Consider the following 12,141-nt stretch of genomic DNA (forward strand, 5'->3'; position numbering starts at 1 on the left):
GATTTGGTTGATTAACTCCCAACATCCCTGACCATTTGTCATGCTGGCCAGGGCTGTGGGAGTCATAGTCCAATACATGTGAAGAGCACCAGGTTGGGTTGAGAAAGGCTAAAATATGCATTTCCTATCATTGACTCAAGCGTCCCACATGCTGAGCAAATAAAACCAGCCATTCATTTATCAATACTAATTTATTTAATAAAAATACAAAAATATAAATATACATATATAAAAATATCATGAATCAACACACAGACATTCTTTTACTCAATAAATATGGCAGTAATATTCATTCTTATTTTTAAGGTGTAATCAGATTATAAGATGGGTACATATCGTCCCAGACAGCCGTAGGAAAAGTGAAGCAAAGTGTTCCTTTAGAAAAAAAAGTTATACTTTCCAGCTTGTTTATTAAAGGCACAAAAAGCCTTTTTAGGTATCTTTTCATAAGTGCTGAGTATCTTCTTTCCAACATCTTAGGCAGAGAGGGTGAAATATAGTTTTGTCTTAAAATAGCAATTATAAAATCTAACCAGTTTCATTCACGTAGACTTGTTAAGCAAACCCTTACTAAGACAAACACCTATTTTTGTATTTTTCCAAGTAAGAGAATGTAGGCCACTTTTATCTAGATACAGAGGCATTAATCCCATCAACACTGACCAAGTCACAAAATGCTATTATTAGGCCATGATCCAAGGCTGCCTGGTCTCCAGTGTAAGCACGCAAGCCCCTTCCTTCTATGTAGAATTGCTCCCATTCTCTACAACCTTGAGGAATGCTCTGCAGATATTTATTGGGTCTGGACACACAGAGCCATTGTCATTGAGAAGGATGGGGCAAATCTGGCTCATCACATGGAACCTTTCATCTGCGCTTGGAATCCCTGGATCGGGATGTCAGTCTTGGTCACTCTCATCTCCACCATACATATCTGCCAACTTTTTAAACCGAGGTCCCCAGTCACTGAGATAATCATAATCTTGGTTGCCACCATCTGTAGTGAGTGATTCCAAAGAGCTAAGTGAATTTGCTATAGAATCGTTCCCTTCATACGCATATGTTGCTAAAGAATCATAAGGAGGTGCTGTTGGATCCAAATCATTTTCCTTTAGCCTTCGATGGATAAAATCTTGGACATCAATGTTCTCCCACAGTGGCACAGTTCTCCTTATCTGGAAGATAGTTTCTGGCATCACATCTCTCCTCATTTTGCTTTCTTCTCTGGCTTCGGGATTTCTTAGCGTGCCAATGTCAAAGGCTTGAGTATCTTCTTCGCCACCTCCTTCATCATTATAGGTCACAATATTGTCTCGGACATCATCCTTGGAAATGATCAAGGGCTCTTTCTTCCTCTGCCGCTTCATTGCGGCAAACAGCACGACTAAAACTGGGAGCAAACAAAGACAAGTAAGGAACAGACAAACGGCTTTGAGATATTTATTAAAAATAAAAAGTGGTATAGAATTACAAATAAATAAATAAATATCAGGCTAGAAAAGCAGGTGGATACTGGAAAGCAAATGAAAAGGGCATCACCTAGACAAAGCAGTTTGAAAGCCTCATTGATCACAATAGGTGTGTGCTTGACTCTCCCATTAAAATTAATGGGACCTAGGACTTCAATGATATACAGTTGTACCTCGGCTCCTGAACACCTCGGGAGTCGAATGTTCTGGCTTCTGAATGATCAAAAACCAAAAAGGAGTGTTTCGGTTTTCAATTTTTTTATTTTTTATTTTGGAAGCCAAACGTCTGGCACGGCTTCCACTATTGTTTCTGGCGTGTCTGTGCAATCGGAAACCAATTGGAAGCAACGCTTTCGAACAGACTTCCGGAATGGATTCTGTTCGACTTCCAAGGTATAACTGTACATGCTTATCAGGAGTAAAGCTCACTGAATTCAATCAGACATATGAGTATGCAACCATAGGATTTATCTGTTGAAGTCCTGAAGTGAGTCCTGACAGTCTCACTAGATATTGATGTGCAATCGGGGTCAATTTGTGTGCACAGACTCCTTCCATGGAATAATAACACTGAAAAAGGTCCCCCTTCCCCCTGAAGGAGCCATATAGGTGCACATCTACATATGCACAGTGCCCTCTTCAGGCTAATATTGTTTGTGATGCAGTTTAGTAACAAAGCAACTGCTTTTCATGCAGAAGAATCGAGCTTGAATCCCCAGCAGGGCTGAGAGGGCTGGAGGAGACTTTTGTCTGAAATCCTGGAGAGCCATGTTGGGACTTTTCCAGGGAGTCTTCTCATGAGAAGAGAAGACTCCCTGGAAAAGACCCTGATGTTGGGAAAGATGGAGGGCACAAGGAGAAGGGGACGACAGAGAATGAGATGGTTGGATGGTGTTCTTGAAGCTACTAGCATGAGTTTGATCAAACTGCGGGAGGCAGTGGAGGACAGAAGTGCCTGGCGTGCTCTGGTCCATGGGGTCACGAAGAGTCGGACACGACTAAACAACTAAACAACAACAACAACAACATAGAATGGGGTGGAGAAATGTGTTAGTCTGAGCTAGGTTTGAGAGGTGGGGGGAGACAGTTGACCTTTTTGCCATCTAGAGAATCCCCCTGCAGTGCTTTGAAAGGGACTTATGATGATCTGACAATCAGCAGATTGTAGGTCTCTGGAAAATTCAAATTGCTATTTGAACTGAGCCAGTTTTTGGTGTTTTTTTACCTGCATCACACTCAGCATCCTATATTTCCCTCTATACATAAAAATGTAAGGCTGTCATCATGCTGTAGTTTGCCAGTTGGTGGCCACACCAACTCTAGCATGTTGGAACTGTTTAATGGAGGAGGGTTGGCTGCACATGTGCGTAGCGAGGTTTCATGGAAGCAGAGCACACTTTGGCAAACTGCTCTGTGAAGCTCCTCCCACCCTTTGTTAAATGCAACTGCATAAGGTTCAATGGAGGGGGAAGGCACTTCACAGAATGGTTTAGCAGAGTGCTCTGCGAGGTGCTTCTCTCCTTCTATTAAACATTGATATGGCAAGGTTTAATGGAGGAGGGAGATGATTCAGAAAACCATTTTCCAGAGTGCCTGCCCCTCCTTTAAAAGGGTTTGTGGCAAGCTGTGCGGGGATAGGTGAGGGGGTGGGTAATGTGTAAAGGGTTTAGTCAGGTGTAAATGGAACAGGGTATGGCGAGTACTGTCAGCTTGCATTTCTTGGTACAGAAAGTACAGTGGTACCTCTGGATGCGAACGGGATCCATTCCAGAGCCCTGTTCACATCCAGAAGCAAATGCAACCCGCGTCCGTGTGTGCGTGGGTCGCGATTCACTGCTTCCGCGCATGTGCGTGATGCCATTTTGACCGCCTGTGCATGTACGAGCGGTGAAACCCAGAAGTAACGTGCTCCGTTATTTCCCGGTAGCCGCAGCGCAAAACCCGAAAATACTTATTCCGAAGCTATCCCGAGGTATGACTGTATTGGTCTGATGTTTCTTTCCTATTCTACTCAGTTCAAGAGTGTTCTGGAAGGTTTCTTCCAACGTGAAAGAAGTAGGCAGAAGGTTTTTGATGTTTGGGTTATTCCTTCTGGGAAGCTGAGTACAGCTGGTTTAAACTGGTTCTGTTATCCTTTCCGTCAAGGTCATGCTGACTATAATAGTCAGGTCAGGAGGAGCCTGGGTTTCACACTTTCTCTTTCTATCTCTTTGTTCTGGTGTGGTGTTCTGCTCTGTATGTAGTGTTAAGGTTTTGTCTTATTATAAGTTATTGTCAAGTTTAAGATAAGTCTGCTGCAACTAGATTTCTTATGGACTGTGCCAATCCTGGATTCATGACCATTATGCCCAATTGCCTTCAGCGGCAAGTGGAACAAGCAGGGAGAGCAGCCCCATTGTAGGTCAGGTAGGCATGGCTTAGTCAAAATTATTTATTTATTTATTTATTTATTTATTTATTTATTTATACCCTGCCCATCTGGCTGGGTTTCCCCAGCCACTCTGGGTGGTTTCCAACAAAACACTAAAATACAATAACCTATTAAACATTAAAAGCTTCCCTAAACAGGGCTGCTTTCAGATGTCTTCTAAAAGTTTGGTAGTTATTTTTGTCTTTGACATCTGGTGGGAGGGCGTTCCACAGGGCGGGTGCCACTACCGAGAAGGCCCTTTGCCTGGTTCCCTGTAACTTGGCTTCTCGTAGCAAGGGAACCGCCAGAAGGCCTTCAGTGCTGGACCTCAGTGTCCGGGGCAGACCTCAGTGTCTGGGCAAAATGGCCTTGTGGGCCAAGTGGGGAGGCCTCAAGGGGCTAATTAGCCTCATGGATGAGAAACTTCTGGTCCTTGGTGTAGACTGTACTGAACAAGACAGACCAATGGTCTGACTCAATATCAGTCAGCTTCCTATGCACCTATGAGCATCATCAGGTGGGGTGGGGTGGCACCTATGCTGGCATTTAGGAGGGAAAGCTAGCTGGTCTGCTCTCAGAACCCTCTGCATGCATTTGGTGCCCATGGGTACCAAATGACTCAACCAAGGTTATATTGTAGTGAGGATGTTGCTGAAGCAATTTGACTAATAAATGTGTATGGTCTAGTCTACACATGCTGTTTTCACAAACATGTTTTGGAGAACCTTGGCACTTCCCTTTTGCCTTCACTACAAAGAATCCTCTCCCTGGCTCTCCAGTCTATTCAGTTATCCCCCTTTAGCACTCTTCTTTGTTGTTGTTATGGGCAACACATCAAGTTTCATACTTCAACAGTTAAAAGCATGATCCTTAGAGGAGGTGCCCTCTTATTAGAGAAGTGGCTTCTTCTGCATTTGTATTTGGGACTTTTTATGAACTTGTAAAAGCTCATCATAAATTTAATTGCTGCATTAAACAGCAGGGAACAATGCAACAAGCCAGGGTGCTTTTAGTTCATCTTCAGCTGCACTTACATTCCTTTGGTGATGGGTTGCTTTCTGCCCTTCGAAACAAACTATGATGTTATAATTATTGGGTGGTAGTCAGTGAACTTTTACTGAAGGGGAGATCCATTGAAACTGATGAACATGACTAAGTTAGTGCCACAGTTGTGCTAGTGCCAAGTCCCACTAACACAACAAGGCTTTGCTTCCTCTCCTTTCCTACCATGCCTGCCCCTAAATTGATTCTGGGAAGTTGGGAAAAGCCCCAGAACTGCAGAGGGCTGGGGAGGAGAAGCATGGGTAAGCAAGAGTTTCTTGGTGTCTGAAAGTTGTGGTGGCACCAGACATGCTTCCCTGATGAGATCATTCCTGGATGTTCTGAAGCAGTACTCACCCCCAAATAAATATAATGTATGTCTAAAAATGCAGATTTTGAAAGAAAATGTATTTAGAAAATGGCTCCCTTTGGGGGGGGCTGCGTTGCGGGCGGCAACCCGAGACCTCCCAGTGACCTGGCCGTGGGCAGAGGGATGCTGACCACATCACTAGGATTCCCAGCCGCCGTGTCACGTCCCCCGGCTGACCAATCGGGTTAGCCGGGGGCGTGGCCATGTGGTATTTAACCGCAGCGTGGCTGGGGAGGGCGGCCTCCATTCATCTCCTCCCTCAGATCTCCCAGCCCACCCACCCTCTTTTCTTGCGTGCTTGACTATGGCCTCGCTATGACTAATGTCGGTCGCCTGGTTGTTGGGGCCAGGTAGGAATTTTTCTACTTGGCAAACTGGCACCAGCCATTTGGTTTTTGCCTACCTAGTAGCAATCGTCACAACTTTGTAAGGTTAGGCATTAGGTAAGCCTTGTCATGGGAGGGGCAGTTGTTGCCTCTGGCCTGGCCCTCCATGTTAAGGGTATCCTGTTAAAGGATACGGGGGTGTGGTTCCTGCCTGAAGCCTGGGCATGGGCTAGGGCCATGCCACGACCCCATCGGTAACCTTGGGGGTACTCAATTGATGTATATCGTAGGGCTCCCCCTATCGGTGGTTGACCCTTATGGGACCCCTGCAGACGGGCAGGATTCAGGACATAGTCTTGCTTCATCCAATTGCCTAAGCCAGACTGCTCACATCTGTAAGCAATAACGTTGGGGCCTAATTTATCCCATTAACCCAACATATTCGTGTCTGTGTGCTTATTTCCGAGGGCACTGTGGGGCCTGGGACCTCGTCATGCAAATGTTTTCCCTCCATCTTCTCTCCCCATGCACCTGCTAAATATCTTTTGGCGTTCCCACAAGCCTCCAGAGCAGATCTGAGGAGGGCACAAGGAGGCATGGGGAGAAGAGAAGAGGGGAGGTTCCATTGTGCAAATATACATCCTTGTACTAATGGAACCAGTTCACTGGGTGCTGCCCATTAGGTTTGAAAATATGTATTTAAATATGTATTATATGCACATTTTATTACAGTTTTTCTTTTGAATTCTGCATGTATTCGGAAACTGAATAAAGTAGACTTATGGGTGAAGACACGAGAAAGTGATGTGGACCAGAAATAGATGGATGTGTCAATTCTTAATCCGATACTACAGATCTCAGACAGGGCAGGGATCTTCATTTTTCTAGCTTTGTTAATTAACCACTAATTGGGAGAAGGCCACCTGAATTGGACCTTGGATTAATTTGTATGCTGCACAGAACTACATCAAACTAAGATGCCTCTGGCACTTCTTTTTTTCCAACTTTTGAACCCACTAGGTGAAACTTTCTTCCTTTTGATCTTAGTGTTGATAAGTCACACACAAGCAAAGAATTGTGGTCTAACTTTGTGACATCACAATGGATGTTGGGATGCAGCTCTTCAGGCTGACACATGGCCAAGAGGCAGCATTGTCCACAGTCACTACAAGCAAAGCAGAGACATGGCCATTCCTCAGAAAGTAAAGATCATTCCTGACATAGGCCCTTCCCACTATGTCAATGTTGTATGTTTTGGATGAGTAATCTATGTTACTTTTCCAAAACAGCAATTTTGAGTCTCAGCAAGTACAACATGTTGTTTTGCATGTTCCCTCACTAGTATCAAAACATCTCTAAACTATCAGTTGGTTACAGCTGACCTACACAGCTGAGCATTGGGACGCAGCTGGTGCTGTGGTCTAAACCACTGAACCTCTTGGGCTTGCGGATCATAAGGTCAGCAGTTTGAATCCTCTCGATGGGGTGAGCTTCCATTTCGCTGTCCCAGCTCCTGTCAACCTAGCAGTTCAAAAGCATGCCAGTGTGAGTAAATAGATAGGTACTGCTGCAGCGGAAAGGTAAACAGCGTTTCCGTGTGCTCTGGCTTTCATCACGGTGTTCTGTTACACCAGAAGCAGTTTAGTCCTGCTGGATGCATGACCCAGAAAAGCTGTCTGCAGACAAACGCTAGCTCCCTTGGCCTGAAAGCATAAATGAGTGCCGCACCCCATAGTCAAATTCGACTGGACTTCACTGTCCAGGGGTCCTTTACCTTACAGAACTGAGCCAACCTATCTCCATATTAAAGCACCTCTTAACTTGATTTGTGCAGGTCTGGAAAAAGGAATGACTAGAATTTGGCCCCTAGGTCAAATATCCTCTTCCCCTTGTCTGGACATTTTAATCATTTTTTTCAGATGTAAAGCAAGAGAAGGGGACAAAATCACCTACCCAGGAGAATCACGATGCAGAGCAGAATGGCAATGAGGGCTCCTGTGCTAAGACCCGCTGGAAGGAGCAAAGCTTCAGCATTGCAAGACTGCATGTTCCCTCGGCTGTCACAGGTGCACACCCGGATAGTCAGTGTGCCAGTGCTGCTTTGGATGGGGTAGTCATTGTCAAATATTACCACTGGCAGGACATAGGTGCTCATTTTATTCCGGCTGTATCCATTCCTTCTTGTTATAACGCCTGCTGTGTTATCTGAACCAGAAGACCAAGAGAAATGGAAACTCACATTAGGAATCTTTACGTGCAGGGATGAAAACAGGGCACCTAGAGCTAATAATTAGAGCCTACCTTTGTTGTCCACGATGGAGAAGTTTGGATGGACTGTGTATTCTGGCACCAGCTCAAAAAAAAATTTGTGTCCACGTGGTGGCTCATCCTTGTCCACAGCACTAATGGTTTGTATGAGCTGCCAGGAAACATAGGGAAATGTGAGAAAATTAAAACCACCTTTTCACACTCTAATTCTGAAATACCTGAAATGACTTCAGAAGAACCAGATCAATGGCATTTTACTACTGTTGTGTGGAGTTCATACTGAACATTGGTTTACAGATAAGGCACAACTCACAACACTTATGCGGGAATGTTTATTGATACTTGCTATTTATTGCCCTAGCACAGTTCTTTTCAAACTGTGTTGCAGAAAACCATGGGGTTTGCTGGAAGTTTATAAGGAGTTGCTCAATAAGAGGATCAGTAAATTCCTTCCTATGTCAAAATGGTATTCCTGATGCTTAGGATCTCTGTCTTTGCACACTTGGAAATCCCTGCCTTCCACTTTCCACTGCAGTAGGTGCAAAACCACCTTCACCCATGCATTTATTTGTGGCACCCATATGTCAATTCAGGTTGTTCGACTTTGCATCCTCCTCCGAGCACACAAACAATGGTTTGCTCTTAGCTTCAGCAGGCAGCCCTTGGTGCTCTGTATAATACTCAAAGTCCTGATTGGCAAGCTCAACAGCGACCTTCTGGAATCTCCAGCCACTTCTAATGCCTCACATTACAATTACAGCTACTCCACATGCACTACCCACTGTCAAGTAGATTTCAAGTCCCTGTTCAAGTCACAGGGATGAAGCAGAATGCTCAGCTGGAGCTGCGAGGGGACGGAAAGAGGGGGGGAAGTAAGCCCTATGCAATGCTAGCTGAAGGGCGATACTGGCAGACTCAAAAAGACAAGCTAGTCCACTTCATCTTTATCTGAAAAGACAAAAGAGCTGACATGAAACGCTGAAAGCGAGGATGGGGAAGTGGCCGGGGAAATCCTACAAGCCAAACATGCACTGAAATGTCTTGGTGTCTATATGTCTATGCATACATACGTACATATATGAACGAGTTCCCAATATTCTGCCATGCTTCAGAGCAGAGGTTCCCAAACTTATTTGGCCTGCTGCCCCCTTTCCAAAACAACAACAACAACAACAACAACAACTCAGTGCCCCTGGAAATCCAACTTCTCTAAGCGAAAAAACAAAAAGATGCAGTGACAAATTTGTGTTTTTTTATGTTTCTATATTTCTACCTACGTCCTACAACATAGTAAAGTTGCAATCCACTTCCTGGGCCTGGCTGAAGCCAAAAATGGTTCACCAAAGCCCAGGAAAACGCCTCGCCTCTAGCACAACTGTTGAATCTGGGGGAGGTGTTGTTGCCATCCTGCTATGGTGCCTGACCTGGCAGTAAGCATCAGTACACAGCATACAATTGTACAAACAGTTGTTCAAAATTCTCTTCTCTTCTTTCTTTATGCTTCCTCTGCCCACTTATTTTTATCCAATGCCCCCCAATTGCACTTGAAGCTACTACTGTCCCCTGGATTGTTCTAGCACCCCCCCGGGGGGGGCAGTCTCACCCACTTTGGGAAACACTGCTTTAAATGAGAAAACCAGTGAGCGGCTCAGCTTTGGATCAGGAACATGTTCCAGATTGGAACCCCACAGCTGCTTCTCCCAAATAAAAGGAGTGTGGTTAAGAACGTTGCATATTCATTGGCCCCAAGAACCCAAGATGGGAGCAGATTTGATTCTTAATAGCTAGAGTCTACACCCACCACATTACAAGAACCCCTTTAGCAAGCATTCACCCCCATAAATAAATAAATAAATAAATAAATAAATAAATAGTCCTCCTTTCATGTTCCTGCCTATGAAATTGGTCTTTTCAGTGGTGGCTGGTTCCCCTCAAGTCTAGTGGGATGCAGTGCAGTTAGCCCAAACAGCTGGTGGAGACTGAGGCAATGACAGTTGGAGCCAAGTAATTCTAGTTGGTTCCTCCCTGCTGTTCTACAAGGGCAATACTGAGACGAAGGAGGAGGAAGCAGCTTACAGGCATTAGGAAGGATGGGGCATAAATGCTTACAATAACAATGATCCTACAAGCATAAGAACCGTTATCTGTGTGTAGGGGCCCTTGCAGTCTTTAAGACTTCATTCAACACATAGACACTCATGCACTAAATGATGTTCAAAAGACAGAGCTTCTTAACCGGTGAAGGACCAAGTAAGGGGGAAAATAAGAGTCTCTTTAGTACTGGGTGTATGCTGCAATTCAGTGAAGGAAACCTGAAGGATGTTTATTGGGTCTAGAATTTTGTTTGCTGAGCATCAGGTTCCATTTAAAAATACAGGAGCAAGTTTCCAGTCTTCATGGCTGTGACGATCTATGTGGAAATGTGAAGGGCAGTAGTTGATGGCTGATGGGGCTGAGCTGCTCACCTGAACTCCCTCTGTTTCTGTCATTGTTGCATACTGCGATGGAGAGGAATGCCAATCCAGCATACCTGCCAGTGCATTTTCATTGTGCCAACCTTTCTGCTCCCAGCATACAGCAGTGATGCAAACAGAGGAAGACCAGATGAGTGGCACAGACCTGCCATGCTGTCTGCTGCTCATGGAAGGCAAGGCTTGCTAAAATCTTGGGAATCAGAGGGTTTGCATATTCAGAAAGGTTTCTAGGCGAAGGAGGGGGTGCTTCTGTCCCCTGCATAGCTCCTTGTCACTTCCTCAGCCTGACTAGCAAACCCAGAGCCAATAATGCAAGACAGTAAAATAAAACAAAAAGCAGAAGCAATTATTTGGAATAAAAGATGCAAATTCATTTGATGTGGAAATTGAAGAATTGAGCTTTCCTTGGTGCTGAATTAGGATTACTTTACACATCATTTCACATTAAAAAAATAACAACAGCCAACAGTAACAACAGCATGGACTATAAACAGCTCTGGATATAAATACACAGATCTTCATCTTGGAGTCAGCGGTCACCTGGGTTTAGCTGCAGCAATTGTGTATTCTATGAGTAAGCCGCAGAACAGGTGAAATGGGATGTTAATGCATTTTCACTGACACCTCTTGCCAAGAAATGACCCAAAACTTAGGACAGTGTCCACAAGGCAAGCATGAAAAATTGTTTCTGGGTGAAATTATCTATCTCTCATAAACAGGCTATTTTTAGGCAAGTTAGTGAGTTTAAAAAAAACAAAAATTCTCTCATAAATCTTAATAGAAGATCACCAGAGAGTGTCATTCCCTGCTCACTGCATAACTCTATTTTTGTAGATAAGGCTTTCCTGTTGCAATTGAGAGAAAGAAGAAGGGTGAAAAAACTCCTCTGTGAGTCATCCACCCACATAATGTAGTTGTGGCAGGACCATGAAGAAATATATTGCACTTGGCAACACACATTTTGAATATGTTTCCACAATCCTCCATGCTTCATAAAACAACCTTATTGTCAAAGCTGATCCTTTATTTGAATTGTTGATTTTGTTTTTTTCCAGAGTCGCTGCTACCTGTTTAATTCCCCCTGCAGCAAAAATGGCAAGTACAACGGCTTAGATGAGGGGGTAGGGGGTCAAATAGCTGTCAGCATTTTCAACCTCTGTGTCATGATCAAGCCCTGCAATTTTTCTTGAAGTGTACAGGAAAAGTCTTCTCATATAAGCATCAAAACAGCAAGAGAAAACTTCCCCTTTGTAGAGGCCTGCAAAACAACAAAACTAAGATAAGCAAGTTAATTAAAAAGGGATGTAATTAGATCCCTGCAATTACTGCCTTGAGGAATGCAAGGAGAAAATGTCTAACTAGAAGACAAATTCTAACAATTTATCATAAGGCTCTTAGGCCCCCCAGTGTGGGATGGGTGAATCTGTTGGTTATGGTTTCTCTCAGTTTTCTCATGTTCCCAATATTAAATTCACTTCTCCACATTTCCACATCAGTTTGAAATCATCATTTAAAGGTCCTCATGGAAATTCATCTGCGTTTTTGTGTGATTTTCTCCCAATATAGACAATAGTAAGCAATGTGGCCTAATGCACACATTTCCACAAAGCATTTTCTCCTAACATGAAATGTTTTGTGTTATTTTCATGAATATGTGCATTTTTTGTAAACTCTTTAACCTATTATATGCATTTTTGTACACATGGCTGGGGAACTGCAGTGTCATATTTGGTGATGTGGGAATTTTGAAGGATTGCTATGTTTCACTGCACATATAGTTTTG

The 12,141-nt window shown here is 43.9% G+C and overlaps 1 protein-coding gene across 1 annotated transcript in view; it reads right to left on the reverse strand.

Annotated features, from left to right (window-relative positions):
- Nucleotides 1-252: 252 nt before the first annotated feature.
- CDH9 (cadherin 9) overlaps nucleotides 253-12,141 on the reverse strand; it is a 141,088-nt gene continuing 129,199 nt past the window's right edge. Inside the window, exons 10-12 of the mRNA XM_082234345.1 lie at nucleotides 7,918-8,035; nucleotides 7,570-7,821; nucleotides 253-1,390 (exon numbers count right to left, since the gene is read on the reverse strand). Of these exons, the coding sequence (XP_082090471.1) occupies nucleotides 900-1,390; nucleotides 7,570-7,821; nucleotides 7,918-8,035 (861 nt within the window). The 3' untranslated portion in view covers nucleotides 253-899. The remainder of the gene's footprint in view (nucleotides 1,391-7,569; nucleotides 7,822-7,917; nucleotides 8,036-12,141) is intronic.

Source organism: Podarcis vaucheri (genome assembly GCF_965113315.1).
Source record: "Podarcis vaucheri genome assembly, chromosome: 8".
NCBI classification, from domain to species: domain Eukaryota; kingdom Metazoa; phylum Chordata; class Lepidosauria; order Squamata; family Lacertidae; genus Podarcis; species Podarcis vaucheri.